Source organism: Echinops telfairi, unplaced genomic scaffold, assembly GCF_000313985.2.
Source record: "Echinops telfairi isolate 266 unplaced genomic scaffold, ASM31398v2 ScPeMD7_5;HRSCAF=22, whole genome shotgun sequence".
Lineage (NCBI taxonomy): Eukaryota > Metazoa > Chordata > Mammalia > Afrosoricida > Tenrecidae > Echinops > Echinops telfairi.
Window position 1 is genome coordinate 28,557,842 of NW_022103901.1, and position 17,520 is coordinate 28,575,361.

The 17,520-nt window shown below is 44.3% G+C and overlaps 1 protein-coding gene across 1 annotated transcript in view; it reads left to right on the forward strand.

Moving 5' to 3' along the window:
• MARF1 (meiosis regulator and mRNA stability factor 1) overlaps positions 1 to 17,520 on the forward strand; it is a 47,203-nt gene that overhangs the window by 12,744 nt on the left and 16,939 nt on the right. The window contains exons 5-18 of the mRNA XM_045286012.1: positions 152 to 269; positions 916 to 1,088; positions 4,457 to 4,882; positions 5,084 to 5,241; positions 5,349 to 5,507; positions 7,080 to 7,269; positions 9,987 to 10,165; positions 11,221 to 11,301; positions 13,446 to 13,682; positions 13,797 to 13,916; positions 15,170 to 15,345; positions 15,555 to 15,775; positions 16,710 to 16,852; positions 17,011 to 17,144. Coding sequence (XP_045141947.1) covers positions 152 to 269; positions 916 to 1,088; positions 4,457 to 4,882; positions 5,084 to 5,241; positions 5,349 to 5,507; positions 7,080 to 7,269; positions 9,987 to 10,165; positions 11,221 to 11,301; positions 13,446 to 13,682; positions 13,797 to 13,916; positions 15,170 to 15,345; positions 15,555 to 15,775; positions 16,710 to 16,852; positions 17,011 to 17,144 — 2,515 coding nt within the window. The remainder of the gene's footprint in view (positions 1 to 151; positions 270 to 915; positions 1,089 to 4,456; positions 4,883 to 5,083; positions 5,242 to 5,348; positions 5,508 to 7,079; positions 7,270 to 9,986; positions 10,166 to 11,220; positions 11,302 to 13,445; positions 13,683 to 13,796; positions 13,917 to 15,169; positions 15,346 to 15,554; positions 15,776 to 16,709; positions 16,853 to 17,010; positions 17,145 to 17,520) is intronic.

The window sequence follows — 17,520 nt, forward strand, 5'->3', positions numbered from 1 at the left end:
GTTCCATTCCTAACTGACAGAATACAATAGTTTCTGTTAGATTATTGTTAGGTTATCTATCTAAAAATGAACTGTTAAAATGTGGACAGAATGTGTTACTGTTTTCTGACCTCAGTTCTTGCTCTGTCTCCCTTACTGTGGGTGAGGGCAGGTAACTGTGGCCCACATCAACGCCACTGCAAAGAATGCTGCTGACGACAAACTCCGACAGAGCCTCCGAAGGTTTGCAAACACACACACTGCTCCCGCTACTGTGGTTCTTGTGTCAAGTAAGTATGGACACACCTGCTCGTAAATCAGATTTCACTGTGCGGAAATGGTCATAGAAGCCCAGAACACATTCGAGTAGAATCTACTCCACGGAGTCTCACTACATAGGATATACTATGCTTATGTTCGAGAACTCTTTTTGAGTGAAAACTAAGTCTATGTGGATTTCTGTATTTCCTCCCTAGAACTTGAGTAAGGACTTTCATGGGGACAGGTTTATTAGAGAAAATCATGTTTTGTTTTTAACTTCTGGCCCAGTATTAGTAATTAAAAAACAAAACAAAACAACAAAAAGCCTAAGATAAATAGTTTCCAAATCTAAGGACCCCCACGAACAACAACAAAACAACAAACCTTTTTTTAAGATTGGAAATAACATATCTTGGTATGTCTCTTCGCTGCAGTAATTCTGGGAAATGCAGCTTGGGGCTTAGGAAGCAAGTGTGCGCTGTTTCCCAATTGAGACAGCCTTCAGTGAGTTTACTAGTGTTGCCTGCCTCTGTCAGATGTTCCTAATGTTTGGGGATGGGAGTTGGCTACTCCTTTTCTTTCAGCTGATGTTAATGTCAGGGACGGGTGGGCTGTACCCTTTCTTTCAGCTGATGTTTAATGTCAGGGACGGGTGGGCTGTACCCTTTCTTTCAGCTGATGTCAATTTTGCATTGGAACTTAGTGACCTGAGACACAGGCATGGTTTCCACATAATTTTGGTTCATAAAAATCAGGCCTCAGAAGCACTGCTGCATCACGCTAACGAGCTGATCCGATTTGAAGAGTTCATTTCCGACCTGCCCCCCAGGTTACCACTAAAAATGCCAGTAAGTTGATTTGCATTATGTTTGCTATATTCCAATGTGAGTTTCGGACACTGCACAACAAGCCTTACCGTGGAGGTTTCCAAACTCCAGTGAGGCCATTCTCTGTAGAAGGTGCACTGAATCTTGAAATTCGGCTTATAAACCTTCAGTTCTTCTCTTGTAAAATATATAAAGAATTGATATACGAAGGGGCTTCCAAGAGTTTGTGGGAAAATGGAATTGAAAGATAGTGGAATTTTTTTCATGAACTCTTTGAAATCCCCTCCTACGTGAGTTTTGCTTTTCTTTTGCCCCTCAGAATAGCGTAGGGAATTGATGTTTGGATCCACCTCACCAGTGGTCACTTAGGAGCTGCAGGGTTTTAGCAGGTTGAACCCACCAGCCATCGCATGGGGGGAAAATGAGACTGTCTGCTCCCGTAAAGGTAGACAGCCTCAGAAAGCCGCCGAGTCCACCTGCCCTGCAGGGCTGCAGTGAATGGAGATCCACTCAGTGGCAATGAGTTTGGTTTGATTTTGGTTAATGCCAGTATCCCCCGAGCTAGCAAGTGTTTGGTGTCAAGTAAATGGGAATAATGGAATAAAAGTTACTCTGTTGCTCCCAAGAATTATGAATGAAGTATATAGTGACAATTTGTATAACTTGTGTAATTGTAGTAAAATAAACAGATACACTGTATACTTTTTAGGTATTTACTCTTTAAGCAGATGTTTCCTTTTTTTTTAAATCATTTTATTCGGGGCTTGTACAACTCTATCACAATCCATACATACATCCATTGTGTCAAGCACATCTGTACATTTGTTGCCATCATCGTTCTCAAAACATTTTCTTTCTACTTGAGCCCTTGGTATAAGCAGATGTTTTCTATGTTCACACGTCCTGTCATGTGTACGTGCACACTGAAGAGTGGTTATTGCTATAACCAAAACCACACCCACTGCCATCATTGTCAAAGCCGACTCACAGCAGCCCTACAGGACAAGGTAGACCTCCCCCTGTGAGTTTCCTCGATCTCACTCTTACAGGAATAGAAAGCCACCCCAAGCTCTGTTTCAGCTGTTTGGAGAATGTAACTGTAACTTTAGAGTTACAGGTGTACTGGAAATGTTCTGACTCGATGGTGTCTTCATTTTAAGGAGGAAGACGATGTCAGTGCTGAAAGAAAGCAAACAAGTCAAGGGTTATATAGCTGATACAGCAGAGCAAAGACTAGGCCCCAGGTCTCCTCCAGCACTTCCCTTGCTAGCTAATACCCAGGTTGAAAAAAGTTCAGGCAACATGGCCAAAAACAGTCTCAGGTGGGGACACCAGAGTCTTGACCAAGAAGTAGCTTATTCAGGCCTTACCTCAGCCTTTCTAACCTCTTAATTCACCTTTGTTGTTTTAATGTGCTGGCTTCCTCCTGCCTTTCCTCCCTGCTGCTTCTGTTTGGACTCTTCTAACCTCAAAGGCCTTTGAATCGATCCTGAGAATGTGCCCATTTCTGAGATGCTTCTTGCATATAGGGGGGAAGAAAGAAAAGATCTGATTATTTGGAAATTCTCTTTCCAGATATTTTTTCTTACTAGATTAATACTTTAAAAACATGTCTTTTCTTTCGTGCACTTTAGTTTGTCTCTTTAATTTTTATAAAACTTTTTATCTTTAATTAGGTGAAGGTTCACAGAGCAGATCACCAGTCTTCCATTCAGCAATTCATACATATATTCACATTTTATTTATTTTAAAATTTTATCCATTATTATATTTCCCCTTTTATTTGTGGAATATAACATAAAAAGAAAAACATACTATATGCAGCCCACCCACTGTAACCATTATACTAACTATTACTGTATATTTTGTTCGTACCTAATTTTTAAACATCTCCAACACGATAACTCGGGTCTTTTTTTTTTTTTGGCCGAATGTGTTCCTGTGAAGGAGGTGGGTGTTTATGTATCAGATTATCGGTACTGTGTTCAGCAGCACAGACCTCCCTATGCCTTTCCCGGTTTGTCCCTGCTCCACCTCGCCCCGTCTCCCTCTTACAGTATCTTATCTTCCCTGCACCCAAGGTAGTAATACCTGTCTACCCTCTAACCAGTTGCTTCCCCTTCCCCTCCTATCCCTGGTGACTCAAATTTTGTTTTTCTTGTTATGAAAACCTTTTCTTGATTTTTTTTTCCTTTTAATAACAGTTGTCTCCTATAGTGTTTGCCCTTTTGTGTAACTTCACTCAGCATGTTTTCCAAATCCATCCATGTCATCTGGTTTTTCTCAGATTCATCGTTACGTTAATGGTGTACCATTGTGTGGATGCCTCTAAGTCTGTTTCTCCGTTCTTCCACTGATGGAATTTAGTTCCATCTTCTTGCTCTTGTGAACAGTGCTGTGATGAACATGAATGTGCATGTATTTTTTATTCTATGTTCTTTACTTCCATAAGGCACATGCCAAGCAGCATGATTGCTAGATCATAGGATATTTATGTTCCCAATTATCTAAGGAAGCATCATCCAACTTTTGTCATTTTCAAACTTCTGGGCTAATAACAGTCTGCAGGATAAGTGCCATGAGGGGCAAGTTTGGGATCCGACTTTGTTGATCCATGTTGCTGGCTAGATCCATGTTGCTCTCCAGGGAGAGTGTGCTAATTTATATTCTTACCAACAGTAAGAGAGTTTCTCGTCAGTTTTAAACATTAAGTAGTCTGATAGTGGCAATGTGGTGTCTGCTTACTAATCATTAGCAGAGTTGTAAGAGGCCCTTTTATTAGCGGATGGTTTATATAGATGAATAGATAAATATACCCCTTGTCCATTTTCCCATGATTTCTTCTGTGGCTTCTGGATATCAACCTCTCCAAAATTGCCTTCAAGTTTCCTTCTGGAAGACATCAGTCTCAGCCCCACCGACGACGTCGTTACTTGGAGAGGCCCTGACTTTACCGAGTTTGAACAGCCCTGCTAAATGAGACTCTTTAAACGCTAATTGTCATAACACCAATTGCACTGATTTTAAGTGTGCCCTTCACTCATTTTTAGTAACTGACCAGGTTATACTACCATTCTTCAAGAATTTTCGTCACTTCATTCAGATCCCTGGTGCCAACCTCCTCACAATCACTCATCTTGTCTCCATTTCTACATGTTTCCAACAAATAGGGCTCATGCAGTATGTGAACTTCTGTGCCTAGCACATCTTTTACAGACAGCACTCAGTTCCCTTGTTAGCACTGAAAAAAGAGTACCTTCCTCCGTCTGATAGGTCATTCTCTCCTCTCCTCCCAGGTGTACACATAAGGCTTACTGGTTCTTATATGTAACTGAGTGTGTGCCTTGAATGAACCTGATGTAATGTACTTTTTCCTGCTCTATTAGCAGTGCCACACACTACTCTATGTTTATAACCTACCAGCAAATAAGGATGGCAAGAGCATCAGCAACAGGCTCAGGCGCCTGTCTGATAATTGTGGCGGGAAAGTGCTGAGTATCACAGGCTGCAGTGCAATTCTCCGCTTCATTAACCAGGATAGCGCCGAGCGGGCTCAGAAACGAATGGAAAATGAAGATGTCTTTGGCAATAGGATCATTGTGTCATTCACTCCAAAAACCAGAGAGATCTGTGAAATAAAGAGTTCAAGTGCAACTGCTGACAAAGTGAAGTCTCCCAAAAAATTCAAGAATCTCAAATTGTGCCTCATCAAAGACACAAGCGAACAACCTCCCGGAGCCAAAGCTACTCCTGGGAAAGGAGGGCAGGCAAACCTTGGTTCTGCTGGGAAAAGTGCAAATGTTAAGAGTTTACAGGTAATTCTGATCCCTGGGACTTTCTGACATTTTCGGGAGGCTGGGTTTCTTTGTCTCTCTGTCTTATGTGCTCACTTGCCTTCAGAGTATTCTTTGCTCATTTGAGTTTTGAATACTCCTCAAGGTTGACTGTTTTATGTTCAGGTGTTAACACTTTGTGAGTTCTAACACTTTCAAACTCCACTGCACTTGTCTCTACAGGAGCTGTGCCGAATAGAGCCCAAGGCTGGTAGTAGAAGCAGTGAGCCTCAGCCAGGGAACACAAAACCGGCCGCCCCTGCTCACAGTACTGCAACTGCAGCAGTGCTCCCAGCCAAAAACTCGGGGAGCGCAGAGTCCAGTTACAAGGGCAATCACAAGTACGTCGAGTCTCACACACACACACACACACACACACACACACAGTTGCTGATTTAATTTCAAGCAAAGCAAATTATCTTTTCCCCTGGATCTTCCCCTGTTTCAGAAAAGAGAACCTCAGCTCCCGGAGTGGTACCAGCTCTCCCATAGAGAGGAAAGAGAAAGAGGAGACTATGTTCCAAGTTAGTTACCCATCAGCTTTTAGCAAGTTGATCGTCTCGCGGCAAATCGGACCCCTGCTCACATCTCAGACTTGGTCTTCGAGGTAGGCCAGCCTCTCACTCCCTAGCATGATTGTGTGCCCCAAGAGAGGATTCGTTGTTTAAAATAATCCAAGCCCTAGAGGAGTACACCACATAAAGATGAGTTCTCCATCCTTCTCCATGTGCCCCTTTGCTCTGATTATAACACTTGGGGTCATGACTGCCTCTTCCACATAGAAAGTTTGGGATGCGGAGAGCGCTTCTTGGCTAATGCCAGGAGGCTCCTACCTGTCCTTATCGTCGCCTGTTTCCTATGTTGAGGAAGAAGCACAGACGACATATATTGGTTATTCTTCCTAATGGGGTAATTATAGGAAGTGGTTTGGGAAGCCAGGCTTCTGAAAATCACGTAACTATGTAACACAATCTAAGCTTTCTAAACTTGTACTAAGTCATCGGTTCTCAACCTGTGGGCCGCAACCCCTTTGAAGGTCAAATGACCTTTTCACAGGGCTCACCTAAGACCATTGGAAAACAAATATTTCACAATATGTAATTACATAATGTTTTCTGATTGATCCCTATGCATTAACTATGTTTAATTATGTTCAATGTATAACAATGAAAATATATCCTGCATATCAAATGTTTACATTACAATTCACAACAGTAGCAAAATTAGTTATGAGGTAGTAACAAAAATAATTTTATGGTTGGGGATCACCACAACATGAGGAACTGTTTTAAAGGGTCACAGCAATAGGAAGGTTGAGAACCACTGTACTAAGTAATTCTTATAAAGCTGAGAAGATAGTGGGGTCACAGGCCATGCTATGTTCCCATGAGCCCCTTCCAGTATTATGTTCTTTTGTTGTGTTAGTAAAGAATCACTCTAGCAGGTGACTCGGGACATGTGAAATTCCATATAAAAATTCACATAACGTTAATAGAAGGGCAAGATTATCTAGTCATTCAAAGCCAGAAGGGAGGGGATGAAAAGCTTATTTCCTTCAGGCCTGGAGTTGAACTCAGCCCTGTGACTCAGCTCTCAGCCAAATGATAGGCAAGCTTCTCAGGGGAAGAGTTAACATTGGGGCACGCACTGCTTAGAACAGTCACCCCTAGAAGATCCAAAGGGATAAAGCTCAGGAGATAGGCATGATAGGGGAAAGAATGGAAACGAAGCACAGGGAATAGATGGGAAGGGCTTTTTACTTTATAGGGACTGTAATCAATGTCGCAAAACACAATAGGTGTGAATTTTTGAATGGAAAATCAGTATGTTCCCTAACCTCCCCTCAAACCCACAAAAAAGTAAAAGAAAAAAGATAGATAAAATGAAAATATTTAAAAAAATATTTTGGTTAAGCAATCTTGCCTATAATTTCTGCCGTTAGCTTTAAATAATTCAATGAAAGAATATCTGATACTAAATTATTTACGGGTTGAAAATAAGTCAACAGACAGTAGATATCACAGTGTACATTGGTATATATTTAAGATAAAAACATTTGAAAACTGAATATGCTGTGTTGTAGAAACTTCTCTAGAGATTCAAATCCAGTCTAAATGATATAACCAATAAATTGAATGAGAAGTTTGTGAAAAATAATCTCAATCTGTCTATTAAACAGGAGTATGTCTCCAAGCCTTTCCAACAGAGCGTCCCCACTCCCTCTCAATGTTGCAAGTTCCAGCAGTAGTGCAGATTGCCCTGCCCCATTTGCGAACGGTGCTGATGTCCAGATCAGCAACATAGACTACAGGCTCTCCCGGAAAGAGCTGCAGCAGCTCGTGCAGGACGCCTTCTCCAGGCACGGCAAGGTAATCTGCTCACTCTGTTCTTGCTTTTGTTCTGCCCGTTGAAGGAATATCAGATACAGACCATGAAATGTGCTATGCATGACTACAGCTAGGTTTTCTTTCTTTTTTTAAAAATCGTTTTATTGGGTGCTCGTACAACTTTTAATTTTTCTTTTTTAAATCATTTTTTGGGGTGGCTCTTACAACTCTTACCACAATCCATATATACATCCATTGTATCAAGCATATTTGTACATTTGTTGCCATCATCATTCTCAAAACATTTTCTTTCTACTTGAGCCCTTGGTATCAGCTCCTAATTTTTCCCCTCCCTCCATCATGAACCCTTGATAATTAATAAATTATTACTATTTTTCATGTTTTACACTGTCCGATGCCTCCTTTCACCCACTTTTCTGTTGCCCATCCCCCAGGGAGGGGGTTATATGTAGATCATTGTGATTGGTTTCCCCTTTCTACCCAACCTTCTCCTTCCCCTCCTGGTATCTCTACTCTCATTATTGGTCCTGAGGGGTTTGTCTGTCCTCGATTCTGTGTGTCGAGAGTTCTTATCTGTACCAGTGTACATCCTCTGGTGTAGCTGGATTTGTAATGTAGAATTGGGGTCATGATAGTAGGCAGGGAGGAAGCATTAAAGAACTAGAAGAAAGTTGTATGTTTCATCATTGCTATCCTGCACCCTGACTGGCTCATCTCCTCCCCGCAACCCTTATGTAAGGAGACGTCCAGTTGCCTACAGTTGGGCTTGGGGTCTCCATTCCAGGATTTTTTTGTTCTTTGATGTCTGATAACTGATCCCATCGATACCTCGTGATCACACAGGCTGGTGTTCATCTTCCATGTGGGCTTTGTTGCTTCTCAGCTAAATGGGAGCTTGCTTATTTTCAAGCCCTTAAGACCCCAGGTGCTATATCTTTTGATAGCCAGGCATCATCAGCTTTCTTCACGATGTTTGCTTATGCACCGCTTTGTCGTCAGAGATCATGTCGGGAAGGTGAGCATCACGGAATGCCCGTTTAATAGAACAAAGTGTTCTTGCATTGAGGGGAGTACTTGAGTAGAGGCCCAATGTCCATCCATCTGCTACCATAATACTAAACCTATAAATATATGCACATAGATCTAGTTCCCCATCATCATATATAAATATATTTACATTTGTACATGCCTGTATTTACACCTCTATAAATGCCCTTTGCCTCCTAGTTCCTTCTTCTATTTCCTTTTAGTTTACTCTTGTCCCACGATCATGTTTAGCCTTCATTTGGGTTTCAGTAACTCCTCTCGATTACATTGCCCTTGATCAAGCCCGACCAGGTTTCCTACACCCTCCTCGCCATCAATTATGGTTCATTTGTTTTTCCCTGGTCCCTGGGGTTGTTGACACCCACTTCCTTTCCCCCACCTCCCCCTCTCCCATCTCCCCCTGGAACCGTCAGTCCCATTGTTTTCTCCTCCAGATTGTTTGTCCTGATCATCTTATCTAGATAGACCTGCAGAGATAATAATATGCACAAAAAACAAGGTAGAGCAAAACAAAACAACAACAACAACAAAACCAATGACAAAGAAAAGCCTGTAAATAGTTCAAGGTCTGTTTGTTGAACTCCGGTTGAGTCTGATGGGGTGCCACACCCTGGCCCCACAGTCTATTTTGGTATTCCCTGGGACTTGGTTGCTCTGTTCCCATTGCTGCTCTGTTGCACACCCTTAGTGTTTCGCCTCAGTGTGGTGGGATCAGATGGGGCGCAATTCCCGCACTGTGTCTCCAGTGTTGTCTCTGTAGCGCTATGGGTCAGTGAGGGGCGTCATGTCTCGTAGTGGGGCCAGCCGTATGGTCCTCTCTGTGCTTTGACTGCTCTGAGCGAGAATATCATCCTCAGAGCTTGGTGGGCCAGCATGTGTTCCACTCTACAGCTAGGTTTTCATTGTATTGTTTCTGCCTCATCTCGACTCTATAATAGTTTTGCTACATTGCATTTCCATGACTGATATCTTTATGGAATCAGGCTCCCACATTTTGCTCCTGAGGAGTGGCAGGTGAATTTGAACCACCAATCTTTTCGTTGGCATCAGAATTTAGCCACTGCATCACCAGGGCACCTGACCGAATGTAAGTGTCAGGTGTTAAATATGGTTCAGCGATCCCTTCCTCTGAGCCGCGTGAAGTGCTCCTAAAGATCCAGTTTTGGTGGCAGAGCCCTAGAGAACAAGACACAGGAATAAGAAGTGCTAGCACTCTTGGGCAAGAATGGAAGTGTCACTTTAGGATATAAAACACTGATAGATTCTAGTTAGTTCTGGCTGCTAAAATACAGGAATAGAATTCTAAAATAATATTGACTGCTTTGCTTATCGTATCTAATTGAGTTTTTGGGTGTAGATTGCTAAAACTTGGCTTTAACAAAAATTTTAAATACTGTGCCCTGGGTTTCAGCAGGGTCTGGTAAAGACCCTAAAAGCCCCTCACTCGCTGTTAGCCTGTCAATCTGCTGGGAGAGCCGAGTGTGCTAGAGGTCCCAGGCAGCTCCGGCCAGTGTCCCTTCCCTGAAGGTTACAGTCCTAGCCCACTTGAGTTTTGGTCAGCAGGATTCAGACAGGTTCTTCCACAGAAGACAGAAGTTCTCCATTGTGTTCCTTACTGATCGCACCTGCGTTTTGAGATGGCAAGGTTATGGGATGACATGGTTTCTCCAATTTCTTTGTTTCTGCTACAGGTGAAAAGTGTTGAGCTCAGCCCCCATACAGATTATCAGCTCAAGGCTGTTGTCCAGATGGAAACCTTACAGGAAGCCATCAGCGCGGTAAATAGCCTGCACAGATACAAAATTGGCAGCAAAAAGATCCTGGTGTCACTTGCCACAAGAACTACTAATAAATCACTCTCTTTACTGAGGTAAAAAAGAACGAACAATTTTCTAAACACTTTAAGCCATTTATCTTGGGAAATAACATTTTGACCCAGAAACGATTGTGGAAATTTTATTATTAAGAACAAATTTTATCTTGTTCCTATCCCTCATGTAATAATTTCATACACATTAATACCTAGTCTCTCAATAATAGTATTGAAAATCAGCTGTTTGACATTAAGCTGGTGCACTGAGCAATAAAATGATATACCATGTATCTCGAGCAGGTTCTATAGTGAAGTTGTATACATCTGAATAGTCTACTACATTATCTTCAAATCACCATAGAAGGTAGAGCTGTTATAAAATGGTATATTCTATCTACAGAGCGCCAAGCTCTCCCCTTGTGTTTTTATTTGTAATGTCCCACAGACACGTGCCCCGTAAGCCTGCATTGTGACTGCGTCAGTCTTGAGTCTGGTGATGATTTTATTTCATAATACTCTTTGACTATTCTTCGCCTCTCTGTGTTTTGAGAACTAAGAAAACAAGACTCTTCAATGCCCAAGGAATGTGGCTCTGACTTGCAGCTCACTATTAATGCTTTAGGATTTCTTCTCTAAATTAAAACTGAAAAAAATATGGTGTCACCCCCCCCTTATATTAAAAATAATATAGAAGAAAATCTGGAAAGATGCTGGAAAACTAGCCATATCCGGTGGCAGGGTTTGGCAAGATTCTTCCCACTCCCCACCCTGTGTGGTTTTTTGCTTTTTCAAGCCATAGTTGAAATCATGTAGTATATGAACATGACAGGAGACATTCAAACTGTTCGCCTTGGGCCTGGAATCTGATTTCTGATACACAGGTGTGGGAAGATTTGCGTCTGAAAGGTCACAGTGAGTGACTTGATTTTCTTTAATATACTTTCCTTTCGGTGGCATCTCTTTTAATTCCTGGAAAATAAACTTATGACATACAGAAATGGGTACATTTATTTTGCATACACATTGTGATCGCCACTTTCATGAGCTGTGTTTTTAAAGTCTCCTCTACTGTGGTGAGAAGCCTGGCACTCACTGCACATTGTGTCTTGCAGTGCTGAGGCCGTATCTGTTCTCCAGGATGCTCCCGCCTGCTGTCTGCCTCTTTTCAAATTTACAGACATCTATGAGAAAAAGTAAGTTAAGGGTATATCTCTATATTTTCTTTTGCACAGTATAGTCAGTATTTAGTTGGTGCACAACACTGCGATACTAACTCTGCAGGGCAGCTTGGTCAAGGAGTGAGACAGCATCACTGGGTAGTCAAATCCAAACTTCTGTTCCAATAAGACTTAGAAACGCTTTCATTTTTTACAACTTTTAGTCTCCAGTGCCATACTTTTATTTTTTCCAGTTGATTGTTTACTTATATTATTTGTCGAGTTAACATTTTCAAGTGCCTGGTAACTGTTAGCTCAGAGGTGACAGGGACTGGGTATGGCCTTATGCCAGTCCCTGTAGTACTTGGCACGTGGTCTGTCCCACAGTAGGGACTCAGCATGCATTGGTGGGATGAGAGACGGAGGCAGTGGCACTGTGGAGAACGCAAAGCTAGGCAAGGCAGCCCTGACCTTGAGGAGCTCACTGTCTGCGAGGGAAGAAGAAACTTTCAAAATGATAATATAAATGAAGAGTGCTGCCACTGAGCGAGGGGGTGAGGCGGAGGAGATACTCTGATACAGAAGAATGAAAGAACTGGGAGCGTGGTGATTGTTCAATTCTGTTGTAAATGGGGAACCACTGAAGTATTGGGGAGGGGGCGAGAGACATGATGGCCTTTATCACCTCACTGCATGAAGACTTGGGACAGACAGGAGGGAGGAGGGAGACTGCTGCAGCGGCTAGGTTCTGCAGGTCCTGTGGGAACAGGAGGACACAGGCACAAGTAATAGCCCAAGGGCCCTAAGACAGGCCTTGGTCATTGTTGTTATGTGGTGGAAGTGGTGATCGGTTTGATCCCATTTGTCCTGCACAACTAGGAGAATGGTTGGTTGTTTAACAGAAATTGGGGGGTGGGGAGAGGAGAGTGGCGAAGAAGTATGTTGCGGAGGTTCAAAGGGTGTTTGATCTTGATTTGGGGCAGGTGAGTTGTTAGGGGCCATTGGAGTATCTGAGCAGAGAATTCAAGTAGTCTTCTGCACATTGGACACTCCTGCAGGAGGTAAGTCACCTCTGAAGACATAGCAGTTATTTGCAGATAAAATCAAAGGAGAGAGGAAAAACAGAAGGGCGGGTCAGGAGACAGGGAACCAAGCAAGAATCCAGAGGTAAGTGTTTTATAACTAAGGCATGTGGGAAAGAGAGCCATCAGGAATGGAGGGACTGGCCTCAGCATTGAGGGGACCGAGGACAATGGTATGAAGTTTGGCGATGAAGAGGCCACTAGTCACTTTGGCCCCATCTCTCCACGGTAGTATGCGCGAAATCAGGAAGAAAAGGTGGTCAAAGAGCAGAGGCCCCTCCTGAGGGACGAGCCCTTTGTATTTTTGAGAAGATAAAGAGAGTACAGGACTGAGGGCATGAGTGTAAGTGGAGGGGGGGCAGGGGGGTACCGGAGATAAGGTCAGAGGAGATATCTGATGTGTGTACGGGCCTGAGAAGGAAATACTATGTTAAATCCTGTGCTAGTTCTATCCTTGCTTTCCCCTTGTAAGCTGGGGATTGTCTTCATTTCCATGTTATAGATGCATAAACTGAAGCCCAGAGAGGTTACGTAAATTAAGGCCATACCGTTTGCAGGTGAATTTGTGTTGAGGTTGAGTCAGTGTGTGAACTTAAGTCTCTCCCTCCATAATCTGTGCCTTTGAGCACCATGGCATGACAGCCCGGGGGGTGGTAGAGAAGTCAGGCAGAGAGGACCTTTCCTCATGAAGCTGAGGCCGAGAAGTTGGAGAGAAGAGGGACACCCCTTCCCAGGTAGTAGAACAGAGATTTTGAGAGAGAATACTGAGATAATTGTAAGTACAGGGGAGCAGGGCTGAATGAGTAGTGGAAAACTGGGAGACAGGATCCACTGGGGCTTTGGACAGTGGGTTAGGTGAAGCCCAGGGATGGCTGCAAAGGAGGGCTAGCCATCATTGGTTGGATCGCGATGGCTTTATAGTAGAAGTATTCCCGTTTGACTTTTGAAGGGACAGAGGACCCACTCTTGGGATAAGGGGATCACAGAAATGTGTCCAGTTGACTGGACTGCAGCCTTTCTTTTTCTTAAACAGGAAAGATTCTGTATCTGTCGTCTTCCCAGTCAACACGTCCTTTTTTTCCCCCTTCCTTGCTGTAGGTTTGGACACAGGTTGAATGTGTCAGATCTGTATAAATTAACGGACACCGTAGCAATCCGGGAACAAGGAATTGGAAGGCTTGTGTGTCTCTTACCCAGCAGCCAAGCCCGACAGAGCCCCTTAGGCTCTTCCCAGTCACATGACGGCTCCTCATCGAATTGCAGCCCCATTATATTCGAAGAGCTAGAATATCACGAGCCTGTCTGTCGACAGCACTGCTCCGATAAGCAGTTCAGGTACGCTGCCCTCTCTCTCCCAGAAAATCCTTCTGCAGAAGAATTCTTTGTAGAATGCATTTGCAGACGTTTTGAGACGCTGGAATAATGACAACTCAACATTTTGTTCTGCAGTGAACATGAATTCGATCCAGACACTTACAAGATTCCTTTTGTGATTCTCTCTTTGAAGACATTTGCACCCCAAGTTCATAGTCTTCTCCAGACACATGAGGGCACTGTGCCCTTATTGAGGTGAGTGTGAAACACCTTGTCAGTCTAGAGCCCGCCTTTCCTTCTCACAGGCGCCTGCCCTCTTTGCCCAAACTTCCCCACAAGTCACTGTTGGAAAGGGCTGCGTCCTACTGTTTGTAGCGATGCAGGTAATTAGAAGTGCATCTGAGAGTGAACCAGTTCCACAGCACCACAACCAGAAAGTTTGAGTTTGTGCACAATTCTAGAAATCTAAGCATGGATAGGACAGCTGCTTCTCCACAAGGAAGAGATGTACTATAAGTGCTGCCATAGAAGAGATGTACTGTAAATGCTATCAGAGACGTGTGCCAGGAGAGGCGCACAGCCTCAGATGCTTTAGCTCATAAATTTTCAGATTAAGAAGAAATTATCACTTAAAACTCCATGTCGTGAGGAAGCGGTAATACTTGTCACGAAGTAGACGGAGTATAAAGGCTGGCATAGGCTGAGTTGCCTTCCTGCCAGTGAGACAGTAAAGCAGATGAGTAACTGACTTGGAACCCAAGAGCTTTGTTTTCATCTGTCTCCTCACGTTCCAGGAAGGGTTTCATTCTGTTGGACATAGGGCGCTGTGAGTCGGAACCAACTCAGCAACCCTGAACAGTAACTAATAACTGGTGGCACAGGGAATAAAGCATCAGGCTGCTAACCAGTGGTTCCAGGCCACCAGCCACCTGATGGGGAAAAATGAGACTGTCTGCTCCTGTAAAGATTGACAGTCTCAGAATCCCTAGGGAACAGTGCTCTGTCCCGTGGAGTTGCTGTTAGATGAAATTGATTCAGCGGCCAAACTCACTGCTCTCGAATTGATTCCAGTTCACAGCGACCCTGTGGGACACGGTCGAACTGCCCCATGGGTTCTAAATCAGCACGAGAATCGATGACCTCATCCTCTCTTGGGGAGCAGCTGGTGCTTTTGAACTGCTGGTCTTCTGGTTAGCAGCCCATCACGTAGCGCTCTACACCACCAGGGCTCAACTCGTTGGCAGTGGATTTGATTTTTGGCTTAGGTCAGCCAATTCTCTGATAATTTCTAGTGCCGTCACCTGCAGCAGAGAAGTAAACATCATAGTGCTTGCTTCCCAGGGGCCACGATTTTAACAATCAAACCCAGATCGTGGGCATTTCAACGACTTATTTAATGGACACTCACACCCTAACTAAAGGCTTAAAAGTAGGTCCCATGAAAGAAGGCTCCTGCTCAGAAGGCCCTTTGCCTTTCATGGTTCTCACAAAGCTCCTCCACACCTCAGCTTTCCAGATTGCTTTGCCGCAGAGTTTGGCGAGCTCAGAGTGGTGCAGGAAACCCACGGGGGCGTGCCTTTAGAGCACCTCATCGCCTCCGTCCCCGGAGTGAACATTGCCACAGCACAGAATGGTGTCAAAGTAGTTAAATGGATTCACAACAAGCCCCCGCCTCCAAATGCAGGTAGGTCTCTGGTGTCTAGTCTTCCCGAGCCTCCTTGTCCTCTGAGGGAAGCAAGGCGGGGCGGGGGGCAGAGGTTGAGAAGGAAAGCTACGATTTAGCTCCACCTGCTTGCTGCTGATGGTGGGGCTGAGACGTTACTTTCCCGTATCTCATCTGGTGACATCAGGCCTGTGTCTTACTTACATCCTTTCCCTCCATCACGTACCCAGACCCTTGGCTTCTGCGTTCCAAAAGTCCTGTGGGGAATCCCCAGCTGATCCAGTTCAGTAGGGAAGTGGTTGACTTACTGAAGAATCAGCCATCCTGCGTCACACCAGTCAGTAACTTCATCCCATCCTACCACCATCACTTTGCAAAGCAGTGCCGAGTATCGGACTATGGCTACTCCAAGTTGATTGAGTTACTAGAAGCAGTGCCTCACGTGTTGCAGGTAAGGGATGGTCATCGGTTCTTGAAAAACAAGTGTGTTTCTCTTTGGCTTCAACTGCTCTTGACAAAGAAACAAGCTAGCTAGTAACCTAACTCCTGAACAAAAAATCAATTCAGAACAAAACCTCTTGTAAATAAACCCTTTCTTCAGAGTACAGGAAACATAGACAGGATGGCTTCTCAATCTAAGTTTCCAAGTGAGAAGAATCTCTTCTCCACTCTGAGGAGTGTTTTCCTTCCCCCTCGGTGGACTGATGGTCCCCAGCACAGTCTGCTCCAACTGTTCACTCTCAGTCTGACCTTGAGGGTCACGATCCTCAGTTTGTACTCATGACTGTTTGGGAAAGGGTGTGCAGAGCAGAAAAGCACCGGGGGCACTCGAGCAGTTGTTCACTTTACCCATCTCTGTTTGGTTGATCTGTATCATAGGTTCCCAAACTGATTTGGCTTGCCACCCCCTTTCAGGAAAAGTTACCCCACCACCACCACCACCAGCCATTAAAAACTTTGGTACTGTAGCCCACCATACAGGATCAAGTAGAGGTCTCTGCTTTTGCAGCCCTCCTGGATCTTGCCCCCGTGGGTCTGTGTGCATCTTAGGAGCCCTGGTGGTGCAGTGGGTAGGGGTGGGGTGCGCACTGTGAAGTCAGCAGTTACAAATCCATCAGCCGCTCTCACGGAGAAAGTTGGGGCTGTCTGCTTTTGTAAAGATTTGGCTTTGGGAACCGAAGAAAGCAGTGCTCTGTCCCGCAGGGTTGCCGTGAGTTGGAATCGACTTGCTGGCATGAGAGGTTTTGTTTGGGTATCTCCTATCACCCCGTGTTTAAAAGGTGTTGTTCTTGGAGAGTAGTAACAGAAGAGAGAGCCATCAGTAAGGAAGTCAGCATTTCTCGAGGTCTTACACAGTGGAAATGATCAAAGTGTTTGATTTGCAGATTCTTGGAATGGGGTCCAAACGGGTGCTGACGCTGACCCACAGGGCCCAAGTGAAGCGCTTTACTCAGGATTTACTAAAGCTTCTCAAGTCCCAAGCCAGCAAACAGGTCATTGTGAGAGAATTCTCGCAGGCTTATCATTGGTGAGTGGAAAACAAAGGAAGCAAATAAATATCTAGCTTATTTTTTCTTCCCCCAAATGTTAAATAGTTACCCAACTTTTCTTGTAGCGTGCTTTGTGGAAGACCCTAGTTACTCTGACAAGCGCTAGTCTTAGTCCATCTTCCTGCTTCAAACCTAGGTGTTTCTCGAAGGACTGGGATGTCACCGAGTACGGTGTTTGTGAGCTGATTGATATCCTAGCAGAGATTCCCGACACCACGGTCTGCTTGTCACAGCAAGATAACGAAATGGTGATTTGCATTCCCAAGAGAGGTAGGTTGACTGCAGTGTACCAGAAGGCTTGCGTCCCACTGTAGTGATTTAAAAATGAACTTGCACAGGGAATGAGCTTTCCCCTCTGTGGGGCCCCTGAAGATACCTTTGGAAGCCCCATTTGAGAGTTACTGCTCTGCTCTGCATTGGGCTCCAGCTTCCCCAAGTCGGCGAAGCCCTTGGTCGGGCAGGAAAGCACACTCGTTTCCTAGCAGTAAGCCAAAAACAGGCATGCACAAGCAGCCCTGGGTGCAATGACTTCCTTCGCCCGTCTGTGCTTAGTCAGGTGGTAGGCACGCTTGAGAAAGAAAGCAAGCTCAAATGGTGGTGGTGGTCTGCGGTTTTTTGTTTGTTTTGTTTTTTGGTGGGTGGGGGT